The 20,733-nt window shown below is 50.0% G+C and overlaps 1 protein-coding gene and 1 pseudogene across 1 annotated transcript in view; one reads left to right on the top strand and one right to left on the bottom strand.

Annotated features, from left to right (window-relative positions):
• The window catches only part of MEGF8 (multiple EGF like domains 8), a 634,126-nt gene that overhangs the window by 144,965 nt on the left and 468,428 nt on the right, over positions 1-20,733 (top strand). Inside the window, exons 11-12 of the mRNA XM_085615576.1 lie at positions 2,817-2,977; positions 13,718-13,825. Coding sequence (XP_085471702.1) covers positions 2,817-2,977; positions 13,718-13,825 — 269 coding nt within the window. The remainder of the gene's footprint in view (positions 1-2,816; positions 2,978-13,717; positions 13,826-20,733) is intronic.
• LOC146808760 (U6 spliceosomal RNA) lies at positions 6,854-6,941 on the bottom strand (annotated as a pseudogene).

Raw genomic sequence — 20,733 nt, 5'->3', positions numbered from 1 at the left:
CACAAAGAAAACATCACCAAGGACTTTGGTGCCCTCCGGATCCACGATCCTTGACCACTTTGCACCCTAAGCCTTCGGCCTGGGTCCAGGTGGCTATGCCTTCGGTCTGTGTCCAGGTGGCCTACCAATCCAGAAAAGGTTCCCCATCGATCCGGGGTCGAAGTCCAGAGCTGGCAGACACCTCCTGGATGCCTGCAGTGTGAATCTAAAGGCTCCCCCCCCCTCCCTCCGACTGCGACCTGCTCCAGTAAGAAAACCAGATGTCAAAGGACACCCCTTCACCCGAAGCCTCTTGGGGAGCTCGTTCGAAGGTGTCCCTATGGCCTACAGCATCCCCCCCTTACCTCTGCTGTCGCTGGTCTCCTGCTTGTTGCCTCCAGGTCGTCGCCTGCAGCCTGTCTTCAAGTTCCTCCATTCAAAAAGCATTGGGCGCCCAATACTGTATTTGCATCCTACACCCAGCTGCCCCTGTGCCGCTGGTGCTATATGTGTGATGCTGCCTTGTGGCCCCCTGTGCTTGCTTTAACCCCGGAAGCCTGGCCTCTGCAACCGATTTAATTACTTGCAAGCAGCATGGTTTCAAGCTCTCCCTTTCTCTATTGAAACGCATTGGGCCTATCTCTGAATTGGACCTCTTCACCTGGCTGCCCCTGTGCAGCTGGTGGTGCAGACTTTGTGCTTACCTGAACCTTGCCCTCTGCTGACCTTAAACCCTGCAGACTGGAACTTTAAGTTGGGTTCTTATCCATGAAACCGCATTGTTGTTTTCCTCCATAGATTAACATTGAACTGTTTAAAAATTGCACTAAGTGTCGACTTTTGAAACTGAAAAATATGTTTATTTAAAAACATACTTCACTTATTGTGAAGATCTTGGTCTTCAAATAAAATACTAACAAAGCTCATTTTTCTAAAATTGGTGTTGATATCCATTTTGAGTGGTGTGTCCATTATTTAAATGTCTTACACTCCTCTGTGCTAGGCCCAAGACTGCTCTCCCAAACTACCTCTAATAGAGCATCGTGGGGTGTTCAAAAGTGTCGACTTTTGAAGGACTAAAGTATTTTTCCTGAAAAACGTATTTAACTTTTTGCGATGATCTTAACCCCTTCGACGCGGCGCCGATTCCCGCTGAGCGCTGACCGTTTCTTGCGCGGGCGTGGTCATGGCGGAACGGTTCCGTCATGAGCACAGCTCAACCGACGCTCATGACGGAACCGTTCCGTCATGAGCGCCGAAGGGGTTAAAAACTAAAACTCAAAGTTTATTTTTATAAAATTGTTGTGGATCTCTTTTCTTTGAGTCGTGTGTCAGTTATTGGTCGATGTGTTAGCAATAAGGGCCTGTGTTGGGCCTAAGACTGCTCGACCGATGTACTACTAACAGAGCACTTTGGGTTTACCTTGAGCCCTGTACGCTTCTGGGGGATTCTCTGGACTGTGGATCTCTGGATAACCTCTTTGTGGTATACCATATGTATATCAAGCTTCCTACAGCCATTCAGAGGAATATACTGATAATGGCCATACACCTGCCAGACTTTCAAAACGTAGAAGTAGACAGCTTAAGAAGGCAAGCAAGTGCCTCGCATGAATAGGAGCTAAAAGAAAAGATAGCGGAAAGGGTCTTTCTGAAATGAGGCAGACCAGAAATTGATTTCTTTGCAACACACGCAACTCAAAATGCCAAGACTCTGTGTCCAGGTATCCAAACTTCCCATGCGAAGCTAATGCCCAGGCGACACATTGTTCAAGTAAATTTGTAAATACATTTCCTACAATCTCGCTGATAATAGTGCTTAAGAAACGCAAACGGACATCCAGGACCCTTGTAATATTTCCACAGTGAGTCAGACGAACGTGGCTTCCATGCCTGAAGAAGGTAGCAAAAGGCAAAGTAACAAATAAGTGAAGAGATAAAGCTTCCCTTCTCTCAGGACAAGCTAATAATACAACCAGCATTTGCAATGCAATAGGTCTCGAGTCACTAAAATGTTGAGCTATTGGTGGTGATAATAGTAATGCAACATCAATAGCGCAAACATTCAGCAATGCGAGACCACTTGCATTTCAAATGATTTTTTTTGTAATGCACGATGGGAAGAAAAAAAAAAAAGGCCAAACTAATTACCATGTCACGCGGCCTCGGCAGAAATACCATTCCTGCGAGTAGCAGGGTATTTCAGTGAGTTTTAGGAGTCTTTGTTTTTTATAAAGCCTTTGATAGCTTGTCCACAGGTGAATAATACCTCATACAGGAGCCTCTGGCTGAACTTAGTGTAATTGAGCCACGGTTTAATGGCTAAAATACAAGAAATTCTGATTTGTGGAGTAGAAAAAAAGATGGCCGTACTTTTTCCATTAAAACGTGTGTTTGAGGGCAGAGTACATAAACCGTGCGGGTGCTACTCCATTCCGAACTGGTATTACCCTATTACATACATGTCATTGCATTTATATAGGGCTTACTACTTCCAGCGGAGAGTTGTGTGTGGAAGGGGGCGCTGTTTTCATGTTCCATGCGCGAGGGGCTCATCTAGAGCCGATTTTTTCTTTGTATCGTGCGTTATGAGACTTGCAGTAGTGACTCTACTTTGGGATTGGCAGCACTACAAATCCCAGACTGGAAAGAAAAACAACTGCTGTGAATGACTTTCTCGCGCATGAAACTAGCACCCCGAGAGTTCTGCCGCTGTCAGGCTGACACCCCAATCTCCCGACCTCTGAAAGTGTGCTTCTATTTTGGGCTACAGAGCAGGCACGCAGCACAGTAGCATCACTAACAGGAATTTTGTGTTATGTCTGGTTCTTTTGCAGGCCGTGATGGAAAGTTTGTGGCGAGGGGTCGTTACTCCCACGTGGCGGCAGTGATGAATGGAAACATTTTGCTGATAGCAGGAGGTTACAGTGGGGTCGCTCGTGGAGATCTCTTGGCTTACAAGGTGCCGGTCTCTGTATTCCAGGTGCGGATACAGGAGGTAAGAATCTGTGACCTTCAGGAGTTAAAGGGGAAGTGCAAGGGAACAGGCTGCCTTCGGTTAATGTGCAAAGGGGCTGGATGAGGAGGGTTTGAATGACAAGCTTTCTCCTGGTGGGGTGGCACTGGCTTAGGTTGGGAGCATAAGCGGGATGGATTATTACTTTTTGACGGGCAGTGCTCCTGGAGATCGGGGTTAGAGAGACGAAGAGCATCAACCCCATGATGCACACTGGGCATGCATAGAAGGTTTTCACCTCCCAGTACATTGTTATGAGTGGCCAGGGCGACTGACTCCGGAATCTGGGGATCACGGTTCGATCCCCTGCGCCGGCGGCAGATTAGCCCAGCACCATGTGACTCTGGGCAATAGCTTGCTTAATCTTCCCGACGGCCCCCAGCGCCTAGAGACCCTTATGGGTGATTGTTTGCGCTTTACAGATGTGGATTATTATTATGAGCTGGATGAGTAGGCTGAAAGTATTCACCTCCCTGTGACTGGATGAAGAGCGCAAAGTATGCTGGGACTAAATGAAGAGGGGTTCCGCTCTCGTCTCGCATTGCCAGGTTCTGCGTTGCATGAGGGAGGGAAGAGGGCCTCACCTCAGTGGTGATGATGAGGTGGAGGAACTTGACATGATTCTTATGAGGGTCAGCCTTTGACCCCTTGGAGAGAGGTGTTTGGTTGGATCTGGAGACTGAGAGTGGCGATAAAGACAAAAGATGTCTTTTGACTTGTATTGGTACTGGATAACAAGGTGATAAATTGCCCTGTCTCTCCTCTTATCACAGTGTAGTTTGGTTAGCCTTACTCCGAGGCTGTTGGTTTATGATCTGTGTGTGATGTCTTTACTCCAAGGTTGGTTTTGTATGGTGCGTGTTGCGCTCACATTAGGGGCGTTAGTTTATAATCTGCATGTGGTGTTCTTACTCCCAGGCTGTTTGCATATGGTGTGTGTTGTCCTTGCCTCAAGGCTTTTTGTTTTTAATCTACATGAGGTTTGTCTCTTATCTGTATATGGTGTGGGTTGTACCTATCTGAAGGATGTTTGTTTATGATCTACATATGGTGTCTTGCCTCAAGGCTGTTCGTATATGATGTGTGGTGTCTTTGCTCCAAGGTTGTTTGAGAAGGGTGCATGTTGTTCTTACTTTAAGGGTGTTGTTTTATAATCCATATGTGGTGATCTGCTTAAGGTGTGTGGTGTTCTTACTCCAAGTTGGTTTGTCCTTTACCTGCATATGCTGTGGTTTGTCCTTTTATTAAGTACATTTGTTTATGATCTACATATAGTGTGTGTGAGAAAATGCCTCTTTCGCATGGTTAGCCCCCTCACTTTTTGTCAAGTTTTGATGTGGTTTCAAATGTAGTGCATAGGGTCCTTGCCAACCAGGTCCCCTGTGCCAGTGCTCCTTCCTTAAAACAAACTCCCAATTGGTACTTTTGACCCCTGTAAGTCCCTAGTAAATTGTACCCTGGGTACCTAGGGCCTAGGAGCTGAAGAGGGCCCCTTGGGGGCCCCCCTCACTGGGACCATGCCACTTCCCTTCCAGCCTGCATGCCCCAAGGAGGGAGAAAACAAAGTCAATATGGCACCATACCAAGGTGCCATGCTAGCTAGCACTGCCTGACACCATAGGTAGGTCACCCCTCTAGCAGGCCTCACAGCCCAAAGGCAGGGTGCACTATACTATAGGTGAAGGCATATCTGCATGAGCAGAGACGCCCTTACACTATTGGGCACCATTTCCTAATATTGTAAGTGCCAGGGAAGCCATAGAGAGTACATGGGCTGGGAACTCGACAACTCACGTTTCACAGCACCATGATTGCTTCACTGAATATAGGAGCGTTTGGTACCAAACTACTCCTTTCAATAAATCCACACTGAAGCCAGTTTGGGACTTATTGTACCATGTACCCAGAGGACACCTCAGAGGTACCCCCTGATTCCCTACCAACCCTGGAGTGGTCTCTATCCGGCAGTAGGCAGCCAGCCAGCCAACCAGCCACCACCAGACAGGTTTCTGGACCCCTTGGTAGAGAGCCCCTGCTGTCTGGGACCAGAAGGTGTCATGCCTCCTCCCTCTGGATGGGCCAGTGCTCGAAGAGGGGACGCATTAAAGGATTGCTGCCTTTGTACTGCGACCCCAACCCTCTGCTGCTAGCTGCAGATGGCAGCCCCTGGTTTTCACTTTGGAGGGAAAATCGGCGGGGCAGTTTAAAAACCTCTGTGTGCCCACCTCTGCCAACCTCACCCCTAAGGCTGAGGGAAGCAATGTCGAGCACAACTTTCAGTCCCCACCATCTTGAAAATGGGACCCCTCCAATCAGGGCTAGGTCTATGCATCCTCCCACAGGAGTGTGGCATAACAGATGGTGTAGTCACCCCCGGTAAGGTGCCCATTGGCCCTACCTGCTACTCCCCCTAAAATGCCTCCTAAATTCAGTATTTAGGTGGCTCCCCAGACCTGGTCCTCAGATCTGCGACGATCTAAGAAGAAAGAAGATGACAACTTCCTTGGCCCCAGCCCTACTGGCCTATCTCCTGCTTCGACGACCCTGCGACGTCTTTTGCAACAGCGACCTCTGAATACCCTGGGAGGACTGTTGCCTTTAACAAAGACTCCAATCTCCTGTGGACAGCAGACCCATCCAGAAGAATCCTACTCCAAAGACTCTAGATCCCTGCCCACTCTGCACCTGACGCCCACGGCCCAAGTCTGAGTGGCTCTCCTGTGCAATGAAGTCTCCCCAACAATCCTGACATCGTGTCCAGCGTTGGCTCACCTCTCCTGCCTTCCACAACGGTGCCTGCAGTGTGAATCTAGAGGCTCCCATGACCGCGACTGGCTCTGGCAAGAAGACGTCGAAATGCACCCCTGCACCCGAAGCCCCTGGGTCTTTGTGAGCTGAACAGACGGTGCCCCTACAACCACCTACATCCCAACTTCTCTGCTGTTGTTGGTCTTCCTCCTGGAAACCCTGGTGCCACGCCTAGAGCCTCTTTGCTGTCATTGAAAAGCATTGGGGGCCTGACTGAATTTGCACCCTGCACCCGGCCACCCCTGTGCTGTTTGTGGTTTTGCTTTGTAGGCCCCCTGTGCTTGTGCTTGCCCCAAAGCTTGGTCCCTACAACTGGTTTACTTACCTGCAAGCAGTGTGGCTGCAGGCACCCCCCCTGTCTCCGTTGGAAAGCATTGAGTCCAACTCTGATTTTGACCTCTGCACCAGGCTGCCCCTGAGCCTCTGGTGGTGCAGTATTGAAACCTACCTGATCCCTGGCCCTTGCTGACTTTTGGCTCCGAAGACTGAGATTGTAAGTTCAATACTTAATTGTTTAACAGCAATATTTTTTCCCTATAGGATAACATTGAACAGTGTGAAAAAGTTTCTAAGTGTTGATTTTTTTTGAAAGTGTAAAGTATTTTTAATTAAAAACATACTTACCTGATTACCAAGACCTGGGTCTTAAATTAAGTACAAACTGAGTATAATTTTATAAAATTGGTCTGGAACTCCTTGAGTCGTGGCATTATTGATCACTGTTGTGCAATAAATATCTTCCACTCCTCTGTGTTGGGCCTAAGGCTGCTTGCCCACACAACCATTATTTTTTTTAAACTCAATTTTATTAGTGATCAAAGACATATATCAGATTACAGCATAGTTCTTCATTTTAGAGACATATAAGTGTTCAGATTCTTTGCATATGTTGTTGGTCGTTTATATGAAAATGCACTGTTGATTACATTCTCTTAGTATGCAAGCTAGTGTTCCACAACACCATTTTTAACCACAGGAAGTTGTGTAAAACAATATATCTTATAGCTCCGTACATTCTCAGTTTCGTTCTTCAACACCCACCCTCGTCATAAAAATATGGAACTCTTCACGAATTTGCGTGTCATTCTTGCGCAGGGGCCATGCTAATCTTCTCTGTATGTGCTGCCGAAGCGAGCACGCCCACACTACCACTAATAGAGCACTTTGGGTTTTACATTGAGCCCTGTACACATTTGGGGAACCCCTGGACTCTGTGCACAGTATTTCCAGCTAGTAGCAATACCATGTTCGAGGCATGTGGGCTGCTGAATTCACATCTGTGCATAGATCGCCGCCTAGTGTTGGGTCCGGATGTTTGCACGTTGTTGTCCTGGAAGAGTCTTCGAGGTATCCTGGGATAGGTGACTCCTCCCCTGGACTACAGTGCGCATGGGCATCCTCTCCATCCTCAGATTGTTTTTTTCCGCCATTGGGTTCGGATGTGCTATCTTAGCTCAAGTTAGGAAAAACTTTATCGAGGCCAAAAGGCCTTTAGTTCGCGTCGGTACTGTTTTCTCGATCGGTTTCGATACTCCTTTGTTAGTTTAACAACTTTCAGCACCGACTTTTCGCTTCTTACCTGCCCATCGACGATGGAATCGAGGACACCGTTCAAAAGATGTCCGGTATGCAATGCGAAATATCCCCACATCGACGTCCATCCGGTGTGCAACAAATGCCTTTCGCCGGATCACGACGAATCGACATGCATGGCCTGTGCCCGGTTCCGTTCCAAGAAGACTCTACGGAATCGACGAGCGGCAAGACTCGAAGCGCAGCACGCGGCACCGGCCCCGGCAGACATCTTCAACGCCGAGACCGAAGATATCGAAGAATTGGAGATCCCACCCTCCAGTCCCGTTTCCGAACATGACTCCGGATCGAACGACGACGACGAATCACTCTTTCGCAGAGATGAAGACGACACCGAGGTAGGAGACTACGATGAGGCCTTAGGGGCCGAAGAGAGTAGCTCCAATGACGAGCAAGGCCTACCCGTTCAGACTGAAGAGAGCCCAGTGCCACAGTCTATGGCTCCGGTCGAGGGATCGCCTTCGGGCCTTACCCGAGACCTATCCCGCAGTTCTTCGGCCCCGCCCTCGGACGTTCAGCGGCAGCCATTATTACCTAAACCGGCTGGTTTCCCTTCTTCCAAACCGAAACCGAAAGCTGCACTGGTTCAATCGAAACCGAAACCAAAAGTGGCGCTGGTCGGATCGAGGCCTTCCACACCTTCGACGCCAGCGAAGCGCGTCGGCACCAAGCGCACCAAGCCAGACTTCGGTGCCGAACTTGAAGCGGCCGACGTTGGAGTCGGCATGCGGAAAAAGGCCTTCGGTGCCAACAAACCTGATCGGTTCCCGGCGTCGACGCCATCGACTCCAACACCAAAGGTCACACTGCCGGCTGCGTCTCACATCGCTTCCACGGCAACACAGAAGCCTCATGCATCGAAGACGTCGACGGCCATTCCCGCCCCTCGACTCGATGACCCGCCGGCGCCAAAAAAGTCGACGACCGCCTCGACAGACCTAGTCGGTGCGAAAGCCTCAAAGATGCTCCAAGTGCGACCTGGTGCAGCACAAAGCAGCAAAGCCAAAACGGTCCTCCAGGACACGTCGGGCTCCGGCGCACTAAAAGCTCCAGCAGCCTCTTCGGTGCCAGCCAACATTACTTTTGGCCTGCCTCCGTCCACCATCCCAAAAATATTCCAACTCAGGACACGGGTCGCCCACACCACAACTACACCTCCTGAGGCGTCTCCGTCACATGTCATCGACGCCATCACCGGCAGGATGGTTATCCACAAATGGAGGATAACTTCGGAGCCACCTTTGGACCCTTTCCGGATCCCGCTAAAAAGGAAGCTGCCTGTGGACTCAGAACCTCTCCTGAGCGAATCTTACCACTCGCCCTACCAGGATCCACAATCCTACTCTCCCACACACTCCGACACGGATGTGTTGGTGGATTACATGGATGACCAAGTCCCCTACCACGGAGACATAGACCCTGATTACCAACAGGACCCTGATCAAACTTGGGGCGACCCTGTAGATCCAGGTGCACCTCTAGATGCACAGGACCCACAACTCTATGGGGCAAAAACATCTCCCACAGAGGACACTGCAGCGTTCAACGCTCTTATCGAACGTGCCGCAAATAATCATGGAGTGCAGCTTCACTCTGACACCATCGAGGACGACTTTCTTATGGACACCTTCGCTTCCTCAAAGACATGTAAAAACTCTGCCCATGTTGAAAGGGGTCCTCAAACCAGCCAAGGACATCTTCAAAGAACCCACCAGGGCACGAGTTATAAACCCCAGGATCGATAAGAAATACAGATCTGCGCCTGGGGACCCTACTTACATCAGAGGCCAATTACCACTAGACTCCATTGTCGTAGCGAATGCTCGTAAGAGGGCACACTCGCAGACCATAGGTGACGCTCCTCCCCCGGACAAAGAGTCCAAGGTGCTAGAGACCTCCGGCAAGCGAGTTGCCGCACAGGCTGCCAACATATGGCGCATAGCCAACACTCAAGCGCTCCTCGCTCGCTACGATAGAGCGCACTATGACACATTGGAGCAACTACTCCAACATCTCCCTGACCAGTACAAAGAAGGTGCAGAAATTCTTATCAGAGAGGGACAGCTACTCACAAATGCTTCCATCAAGTGTGCACTAGATGCCGCAGACACGGCTGCCAGGGCCATTAACACAAGCGTCATGCTGCGACGACATGCCTGGTTGCGAATCTCCGGATTCAAACCTGAGGTGCAAAATAATATACTCAACCAGCCTGTCAACCCCGACTATTTATTCGGACCGGAGGTTGACACCACCCTTGAGAAAATAAAAAAGGACACCGCAAAGTCCATGGGGGCTCTCCAGACTCAGTCCTTTCGGAGCAGCTCCTTTCGTCGCCCCGGAAATAGAGGAGCAGGTAGAGGACAGGGGTCACAGCAGACATACAACAAGGGCAATACACAAACCACCTACGATAAAAACACCCGGGGTGGATATCGTGGCTCCAGTACAAAGGGAAGAGGACGCGGCTACGGCAACATCAGGTCCTCCCCCAAGAACAAGCAGTGACGCCCTCTCCCTTCCTCCCGACCACATAACACCTGTCGGGGGAAGGCTACAAAGGTTCCTGTCCACGTGGAACTCCATCACCACGGACAGGTGGGTCAAAGATATTGTCAAATACGGTTACTGTCTAGAGCTAACCTCCACTCCACCCACAATTCCTCCAAGAAACCGTCCTATGTCCTCAGAGCACTTAACGCTCTTACAGCAGGAGGTGCAAAGCATGCTTCTAAAAGGCGCAATAGAGGTCGTACCCGTCCACGAGCAAGGTACGGGGGTGTACTCCCTGTACTTTTTAATACCGAAGAAGGACGGGTCACTCAGACCTATATTAGACCTGAGACCCCTAAACAGATACATTCTTTCCGAGCATTTTCACATGCTCACTCTCCAGCAAGTCCTCCCGCTGCTCAAGCAGGGAGACTTTCTAGCCACACTAGACCTCAAGGATGCGTATTTCCACATACCCATTCACCCATCACACAAAAAATACCTCAGGTTCACTGTTCAAGGACAGCACTACCAATTCAGAGTCCTTCCCTTCGGCGTGACAACGGCACCAAGGGTGTTTACAAAGTGCCTAGCTACTGTGGCGGCACATCTACGGAGGCAGCACATACACGTCTACCCTTACCTGGACGACTGGCTCGTTCAAGCGAAGTCAGCCCAGCAATGTGCCAGCCACATGTCCCGCACCATTCACCTCCTTCACAGTCTGGGGTTCTCACTAAATTACCCAAAATCCCATCTCCAGCCCGCACACGTACAACAGTACCTAGGTGCGACTATAGACACTCTGGCGGCCACAGCTCAGCCAAATTTAGTGAGGATCAACAGCATGCAAATGCTGATCTCCAGGTTCAAACTCCAACACTCACTTCCGGCACGAGTGTTCATGCAGTTGATAGGCATGATGGCCTCCTGCATTTTCATAGTCCCACACGCGAGATTACATATGCGCCCGCTTCAGGAGTGCTTAGCACGTCAGTGGAATCAGGCTCAAGGACAGTTGAAAGACCTAGTGTTGGTGAGCGGTCGGGCATACAACTCTCTGCATTGGTGGAATCCTCAAAACCTTTGCAAGGGCCGACCGTTCCAAGAGCCTGTTCCACAAATAGTACTGACAGCGGACGCGTCTCTCCAGGGATGGGGAGCTCATGTACTCCACTACACAGTGCAGGGACTATGGACGACACAACAAAAGAAGATGCACATCAACCTTCTGGAACTGATGGCAATCTTCCTGGCCATGAAGGCATTCAAAGTACATCTGTGCAACAAAGTCGTGTTGATCCGGACGGACAACATGACTGCCATGTACTACATACAGAAGCAGGGAGGAACACACTCTCCACAGTTGTCTCATCTGGCTCAGAGCATCTGGAAGTGGGCCATTCAGAGGAACATGTTCCTCATGGCAGAGCACCTCCCGGGCAAAGACAACCAGATGGCGGATCTGCTCAGCAGACACAGCCACCAGATGCACCAGTGGGAGTTACACCCATCAGTACTCCAACCGTACTTCCAGCAGTGGGGTCATCCAGAGATAGACCTCTTCGCCACAAGCGAAAACGCAAAATGCCAAAGCTTTGCCGCCAGGTTCCCACATCCGCAGTCGCAGGGCAATGCGATATGGATGCACTGGTCCGGCAGATTTGCGTACGCTTTTCCCCCAGCGCCGTTGATACCGCTGGTGGCTCGCAAACTCAGACAACACTCCCTGACACTCGTCCTAGTTGCTCCTACGTGGGCACGCCAGCCATGGTACACCACCTTCTTCGAACTTTCCGTGGTGCCGCATCAAAGGCTGCGGATCAAACCCGCGCATTTGACGCAGAACCATGGAGAGATTCAGCACCCAGATCCGCAACAGCTGAACCTGGCAATCTGGCTCCTGAAGTCCTAGAGTTTGGCTACCTCAACCTGCCACCTGACTGTATGGACATCATCAAGGAGGCCAGGAGACCCACTACAAGAGCTTGCTATGCAGCCAAATGGAAAAGGTTCGTCATTTATTGCAGTAATAATGACATTAACCCGCTGGACGCATCCATCCAAAACATCATTTGTTACCTCTTACACCTATACCGATGCAATCTGGCGTACACCTCTATACGTGTCCATTTGACCGCAATATCAGCCTATCTGCAAACCAGGCAGCACCTCTCACTATTCAGAGTGCCTGCCATCAAAGCATTCTTGGAAGGACTCAAACGAGTCATTCCACCAAGCCACCCACCGGCTCCAATGTGGAACCTCAACCTGGTCCTCACACGCCTGATGGGTCCACCCTTTGAACCTATACATTCATGCGAGATTCAATTCCTCACCTGGAAAGTAGCTTTCCTGGTAGCAATCACTTCTTTAAGAAGGGTTAGTGAACTCCAGGCACTAACAGTTCAAGAGCCATTTATACAGGTTCACGCCAACAGGGTCGTACTACGTACCAACCCCAAATTCATGCCCAAGGTAATCTCGCAGTTCCACATGAATCAAACTATTGAACTGCCCGTTTTCTTCCAAAACCCACAAACTGTCGCGGAACGAGCACTCCATACACTAGACGTAAGGAGGGCCCTCATGTACTACATCGACAGGACTAAACCCTTTAGGAAGACAAAACAACTGTTCGTTGCCTTTGCCCCACACCACAAGGGTAACGCCATCTCCAAAGCAGGGATAGCCAGATGGATAGTTAAGTGTATTCAAATTTGTTATCAAAATGCAAAACGCACATTAACTATTCCCCCACGAGCCCACTCAACACGTAAGTTAGGGGCCTCCATGGCTTTTCTAGGAAATATTCCCCTGCATGATATATGTAGAGCAGCCACCTGGTCCACCACACACACATTTACCAAACACTATTGTGTAGATGTGCAATCAAAACAGCAGGCAGCTGTAGGACAGGCTGTTCTCAAAACCCTTTTTCAGACCGCTGCAGCTGGCACTGGTAGCCGCCGCTAATAGAGGGCACTGCTATACATTCTATGCACAGATGTGAATTCAGCAGCCCACATGCCTCGAACTGAATATGCTACTTACCAGTATGCATCTGTTCTTGGCATGTAGGGCTGCTGACATTCATATCGCCCTCCCTCCTCCCCGGCGCCTGTAGCAGCTGCAGCTCTCAGAATTACTGTAAGCATGGTCATCACCTTTCTGTATCTACTCCATCACTGCCACAATGGCGAAAAACAATCTGAGGATGGAGAGGATGCCCATGCGCACTGTAGTCCAGGGGAGGAGTCACCTATCCCAGGATACCTCGAAGACTCTTCCAGGACAACAACGTGCAAACATCCGGACCCAACACTAGGCGGCGATCTATGCACAGATGTGAATGTCAGCAGCCCTGCATGCCAAGAACAGATGCATACTGGTAAGTAGCATATTCAATACAGAGCCAGCTTCCTACAGTTTGTGATGCCCTTGCTCCAAGGTGTTTTTTTGTATGGTGCGTGTGGTTTTTGCTTTTAAAGGTGTTCGCTTATAAGCTGTATGTGGTGTCCTTACTCCAAGGCTGTTTGTGTACGGTGTGTGTTGTCCTTGCCTCAAGGATTTTGATTTTTGATCAATGTGATGTTTGTGGTTTCCTTGCTCCAAGTTGGTTTGCCTATTACCTGCGTATGGTGGGGGTCGCATTTTTCTGAAGGATATTTGTTTATGATCCATATATGGTGTGTGGTGTTCTTACTCCGAGGCTGTTGACTCATGGTATCTGTTTCTCTGTAACTTGTGTTTTGCATGCAGTGTCGTGACCTCATGGCAATTCAGAGAGCGGCCCTCACCTCACAGTTGTTTCTCTTCTCATTACAGTATCACCTTGATTACTGCTCCATGTACGTCGATGATGCCACCTGTTCCAAAGATCCAGAGTGCACATGGTGTCTCACCAGCTGCCAGGCGTCCCAACGCAACAAGAATGTGAGTTGCTTTTTCTGATTTTCATAATTTTGTTGAGAGTTCTATGGATGCTCCATTCTCTAAGGAGGAGTTTGGAGTTTTTGATCTGGTTCTAATAAGTTTTCTTTTTATTTCATGAAAATATTTGAATATATTTCAAGACTATGTCCTATAAATCTGTTTGGATTGTGCAAATTTGCTAAACTGTGGGTCCACGTGCATGTGGAATTGGTGAATTCTGTGTTTTTGTAAACTTACTTAATGTCCATTTATATGCAATATAAAAGTGTAGTTGGGCTTCACAATGTCTCATGTTATGCTAAGCACCCGTGAGGGTATCCAGGCGCTGAATAGGGCAGGCCTGAGGGTTTGTGAGAGAGGGGAGGTTCTGTGGAGTTTCGGGAGGTTGTTCTAGGTCTTAATTGTGAGGTGATGAATTACCCTGTCTCTCCTCTTCTCCAAGTGTAGTTTTGTTGGCCTTACTCAGAGGCTGTTGGTGTATGATCTTTGTATGTCTGTGATGTCTTTACTCCAAGCTTGATTTTGTAAGGTGCGTGTTGTTCTTATTTTAAGCGCCCTTCGCTTCTGTTCGTCTTGATGCAAGGTAAGTGTGCTCCTACCAGGGATGCAGATCCAAGGTATCTGGTGGGCTAGTAGAAGTTGAGGCGGTGGTTGAAGTAAGGTGGGTCGGTGTTGTGGAGAGCTTTGTAGGCTTGGGTGAGTAGCTTGAACTTACATCTTTCCTGACTGGAAGCCAGTGGAGATGAGTTTCTTGAGTTCTGAGGTGTAGGTGTGAAGTTTAATTCGTTAACTTATGTCAATGAGGAAGGATGATATCCACTTGAGGGCCGGTCCGCAGATACCCAAGTGCTGAAGCTTTCTAATGAGTGACTTGTGGGAAACCGGATCGAAAGCTGCAGAGAGGTCGAGGATGATGAGTTTATACACTTTCAAGGATGCTTCTGATGTCATCGATGGCCGCAATGAGGGCTGTCTCTGTTCAGTGGTCAGTGCAAAAGCCTGATTGAGAGCTATCTAGGAGTTGGAGTTCTAGGTCGTCTGCAAGTTGGTTATTGATGGCTTTCTCAATTACTTTAGCTGGAAAAGGCAGGAGCGAGATGAGTCTGTAGCTGCTGAGGGTGTTGGAGTCCACTGTTGGTTTCTTCAATAGGGCCTGCAATTTTCCAGCAAGACGGCGAAGGTAATGGAGGATTTGATGATAGTGGTGAGCGCGGGGGAGATGAAGATTGTTCCAAGGATGTATATGAAGTTGTGCCATGGGTTTGAGGGGGCTCCTGAGTGGATGGTGTTCATCAGGGCAGTAGTTTCTTCATTCGAAAGGGGCTTGTGAGAAAGCGGGTTTCAGTTGCAGTAAACCCCTGTGAGAAAGTGGCTCTGTATATACTGTTCCCTAATAGGTACAGGGTGTACAGAGTCCACAGTCCCCCAGAGGCTGATAGAGGTCAAAGTTAGGTATGACCTTACTCTCAAAAGTGGTAGCTTGGTCGAGCAGTAAGGCAGTACCAGAGGACAGTGTAAAGCATTTATTGTACACACTCAGTCAGCAAATGGTTTCACACACTCAATAACTGAACTCTAGGCCAATGGTTTATATATATAAAATATATGCTTGTTTTATTTTTAGAACCACAAAGGGGGTAAAAATATACTTTATCAGAATGAGAGGTTGAATATAAATACTTTTGTTTTAAACAATAAATTTGTGTAAACAGTCACAGTTGGTTGCAATAAACGATCCTATTTCCTAAACATAACAATGCATTGAGCTCAATGGTAAATTCAGGTTATTTGTAATAAATTACTTTTCAGATTACTTTTGGAATTCCAGGTCTGGCTCCTAGAACCAGCCTGGGGTCAGTATTCAGAATCAAGTGATGAAAGTCGACTTAATAACTAATGATTTTTAAATAATATTTAGCTATTTCAAAAGTTAGCACTTAGAAAATATTTCACAGAAAACATTCAATGGATCTCTATGGCAAGAAATTCAAATTGCAGGTAGAGTACTTTATCGTTACTTTAGTAATCCAGGACTGGGTGCCTAGACCCAGGACTGGGGTCCTTATCAAAAGCAGGTAAGTAATTTCGTTTGCAGAAATGGTACGATTTTAAAAGAATATTTCAAATTTGCAAAAGTAGACACTTAGAAGAAATTTCACAGAAAAGCAGACAATGGTTTCCTATGGGAGAAAAATGAGTTAGAGGTAAGTATAGTTGTGAACACTTTTCAGAGTCAGGGCTGGGCACCAAGATCCAGCACTGGGAGCTCACCTAGGAGCAGGTGAGTAAATTCGTTTTTGTCACTTGGCTGATTTTTGGTGAATTTTTGCAGTTTTGAAAAGTTCACACTTAGAAGATTTTTGAAGAAAAAGCCAGTCAATGTTACCCTATGAGGAAAATGAAGTTAGCGGTTTAAGGGTAAGTACTCGACTGGTAGTGTTGAAATTCCGGGCATGGACTCAGGGGTCCCCCAGTGTCAGGTAGGTACAGTTGGTTCATCCTCCGCAGTTTCAGGACGGCCGTGTGCAGAGAGAGTTAGGCCCAATGTTATCCTATGAGGGATAGGGGGGGCCTTGGTTGGTGGCTGCTGTCTGGCAAGCCACGCGGCTGTGGGAGCTGGGATCCTGGTCACTTACTCAGGGCAAGTGGGGAAGTTGGTTAGTGTAGAGAGGGCACTGCCAGGGCCACTCGGGCGGCTGGGTGCAGGGTGCTTTTGAGCCTTCGGGCGCTCAATGGAAATCAATGGGAATGTTCCGGTTTGGAAAAAGGCTGCAGGCTCGGGGACGAGGAGGTTTCAGGTGCCACCACCACTTCGAGAGGTAAGTTGGGTAGTTGTAGGTTAGGTGGGTACCCCGGGATTGGGCACAGGGGGCCGCAGGGCGCCGGGTGCAGGGGTGCCTTTTGACATCGGGAATCTTACCCTCTGGTTGATCGCGGCTGGGGTGGCACTTGGTTCTGAGGCTGCAGGCTTCTTCCGGGATGTCGAGGGGGGTCCTTGGGTGCCGGACTCTGGGTCACAGTCGCCGTGGGGTCGTCCTCTGGGTCTTTGTCCACTCCGGCACTGGCCAGGCTTGGCTGGTGCAGAGTGTGTTGGGTCCGCGGTCCCGGGCTGGTGCCAGGGATAGCAAATAGGTTTCTTGAGTAGAGCCTCTACTCGTGGGAGTCCCAGGGGCTTAGAGCTAAAGGGTAGCCAGGTCCTCCGGGGTTGGGGAGGTTGCTGGCCACGAGGGATGCCACGCTGGTGCAGGTTCGAGAGTCGACAGGCCGGTAGGGCTGGGGCCAAAGCAGTTGGTGTCTTCTTCTCTTTTTAGCAGCTGCAGGGCAGGTCTTTGTTCTTCTTGCTCTTCTTGTCGTTTTCTATCTGGAATCTAAGGAAGGAAGGTTCAGGGTGCCCCTAAATACTAGATTTAGGGGCGTTACAGGTAGGTAAAGGCCAGGGACCAATGGGTCCTTGTCCTGGGGTGGGTACACCCCCTATCCTGCCTCTCTCCTGTGGGAGGGGGGCAGTAGCCTAATCCTGATAGGGTAGGGCCTCCCATCTTCAAGATGGCGAGAGCCCGGAGATGTGCTTCACCTCGCCTCCCCCACCTGAGGGGTGGGGTGGGCAGGCTGGCACATCCCCTGTCCTTGTATGGGGTTTCCGCCAAGCTTCCCGCCAGAGTGGGGGGTTGCAGTGGCCTGGGGAAACTCCAAATGGCGGCATGCCTTTGAAGCTTCCCTTTGCTCATCCTGGGGGAGGAGATTTCTCACCTCACCCAGGATGTGCATTGTTGCAGGCCCGGGAGAGCAGGGGCTCTCCCACCCAGGGGTCCAGCAACGTGTCTGCTGTGTGGCAGCCTGGGCAGCCTCAGAGCAGACGTGGATTGTAAGTTAGCTGTAAGGGGGCATCTCTAAGATGCCCTCTGGGGTGCTTAGTACATTAAATCCTACACTGGCATCAGTGTGGGTTCAATGTGCTGAGAAGTTTGATACCAAACTTCCCAGGCTTCAGTGTTGCCAATATGGGGCTGTGGAGCTCGTGTTTGACAAGCTCTCAGCACCATGTACTCTTAAATGACAGCACTGCACTTACAGTGCCCGGGAATGGACCCGGGTACTGTAGGGGCACAGGGCTCCTGCTCCTGTGCCCACACCATAGGCGTAATGCACCCAGCTAGAGGGGTGGCTGACATATGCCTTGGCAGTGTAGGTGATGGGCATGGTACACAGTGATGTGTGCCATGTCGACTCTTTGTTTTGTCCTGCACCCAGACACTCAGCCTGCAAGGGCAGTGTGTGTGTAAGGGTACAGGGCCTCTGAGGGTGGCACAATGAGTGCTGCAGCCCTTAGAGGCCTTCCCTGGTCACAAGGCCCTGGGTACCTAGGGTACCATTTACTAGGGGCTGACATGTGGCTAGGGTTTGCCAATTTGGAGTTTGTGTGGTTTAAGGAAGGAACATAGGCCCTGGGCACCTGATTGGCAGGAACCCAGGGTACACTCAATCGAAGTACATTCAGCAATTTAGCAAAAAGTGGGGGCATACCATGCAAGAAAGATGGCACTTTCTCACAACCCCCCCCCCCCCCTTTTTTGTTTGTTGCCTGACTACTTATGCTCTTTGACTTGATGTGCTCTGGGGCCCTGCCAATCAAGACCCCAGGGCCTGTGTTCTTTCCCCAAAACAAGACCCAATTGGCAACTCTGGCCACAGGTAGGTCCCTGGTATATGTTACCCCATGTACCCAGGGCGCTGTGACCAGAGAAGGCTCCTATGTGCTACAGCACCAATTGTGCAACCCCTAGGGGCCCTGTACCTTTTCACAAACACACTGCCTTGCTTGCTGCATGTCTTGGTGCAGATCAAAAGTGAAGAGTCGACATGGCACACATCCCTGTGTGCCATGCCTACCAACCACTTCCCTGGCCTAGGTCAGTCACCCCTCTAGCTGGATGCACTATGCCAGTGGTGAGGTCACAGAAGCATGAGCCCTGTGCCCCTACAGTGTCTGAGTCCATTCTCAGACCTTGTAAGCGCAGTGTACCATTAAAGAGTATATGGTGCTGGGATGTTGTCATTACGAACTCCACAGTACCATGATGAATACACTGAAGTATGGGAAGTTTGGTATCAAACTTCTCAGCACATTGTACCCACGCTGATGCCAGTGTGGGTTTCTATGTAAAACGCACGACAGAGGGCATTTTAGAGATGCCCCCTGAACTCAACCCACAACCAGTGTCCCGACTGAGTGGCTGCTTAGGCTGCCACCCACCAGACATTTTGCTGGACCCGTGGGTCAAGAGCCATCCGCTCTTGAGGGCCTGCAACAATGCACATCCTTGGACGAGGTGCTAGGTCCCCTCCCCCTGGATGGGCAGGGGAAGCTTCAAAGGCCTGCCACCTTTGTGAGCTTCTCCAGACCACTTGCTGTACTCAGCAACTGGTCCCCACTGGTTCTATCCCCCACTTTGGGCGGGAGAACCGTTGATTAAAACAAGTGAGGAAGAGAGATGTGCCCAACTCTGCCAACTCCACCCCTAAGGTGGGGGACGCGATGTGAAGCACAACCTCGAGTCCCCGCCATCTTGAGGATGCGGGGACCCAGCCAACCAGGGACAGGCTCATGCCCCCCTCCCACTGGAGAGTGGCAGAATAGGGGGTGTACCCACCCCAGGGAAGGAACCCATTGGTCTCTGCCCTTTACTTACCTGTGACACCCCTAAATTTAGTATTTAGGGGCACCCTGAACCTTTCTTCCTCAGATCCAGCAACCACAAGAAAAGAAGAAAAGGAGGACGAAAAGCCGTGCAGAGTTAACAAGAGGACGACGTCCACTGACTTGTCCCAGCCCTTAAGGCCTGCCTCCCCCTCGAACCTGCTCCTGCAAAACCCCGGCGTCTCCAGTGGACAGCAGCATCAAAAACCCCGAAGGACCTGCCTGCCTTCACTTTCCAAGCTGTTTCTCCCGTGAACACCAGACGTGTTTGAACTGCAGCTTCTGGTGCCAGCCAGGACTAGCGAATCCAGTCCACTCTACACCCGCCGAACCCGGCCCGAGCTCAAGTGGAAAAATACCACAAGGAGGTCCCCCTGGCGATCCTGACCCGAGATCTGGCGACCCCTGACCTGCCTCAAGGCTCCTGACGACGCCTGCAGCCTCAATCCAGAGGACCCACCGCGACCAGAGCGGATAAGAAAATCCGACATCCCAAGGCACCCCTGCACCAGACTCCCCACGGCCTTGTGTGCCCAACCCAGCGGTGCCTAACCAACCCTCAACATCCCAACTAACCCCTCGAAGTGGTGGTCACTCCTGGAAGGTCCTCCTCCCCGAGCCTGCAGTGTCTGTTTGTCCCAGAGAATCTCCGTTGAAATCAACAGGGCACCCGACCGCAAACAGCACTCTGCACCCGGCCGCCACTGAGGGTGCACCTTTGGTGCTAACTTGGTCCCTAACTTGCCCTGAGCTTAACCCTAGGAGCTTTGCTCCCACAACCCCGTGGCCTGCTTGCCAGCAGCCACCAACTGGAGTCCCCCTATCCTCCATAGGATAACATTGGGTCTCAACACTCTGCACCCGGCTGCCCTAGTGCCCCTGGGGGTGCAACAACAGTGCATCACTGACCCTGGGAGACTCCCGAGTCTTGCCCCAGAACCCTAAATTCAAAGATCGAATACTTACCTTGAAACCGATTGTAAGAAAGTGGCTCTGTATACTGTTCCCAAATAGATTCAGTGTGCACAGAGTCCACAGTCCCCAGAGGTTTGGCAAAGGCTAAAGTTAGATATAACCTTACTTTCTAAACTGGTAGCTTGGTCGAGCAGTAAGGCAGTATGAGAGGACAGTGTAAAGCATTTGTTGTACACACTCAGTCAGCAAATGGTCTCACACACTCAAGAACTGAACTCTAGGCCAATGGTTTGTA

The sequence above is a fragment of the Triturus cristatus genome, chromosome 7 (genome assembly GCF_964204655.1).
Source record: "Triturus cristatus chromosome 7, aTriCri1.1, whole genome shotgun sequence".
Taxonomy (NCBI): Eukaryota; Metazoa; Chordata; class Amphibia; order Caudata; family Salamandridae; genus Triturus; species Triturus cristatus.
Note: the sequence above shows the minus strand (reverse complement) of the source record. Positions and strands in the feature narration are given on the sequence as shown.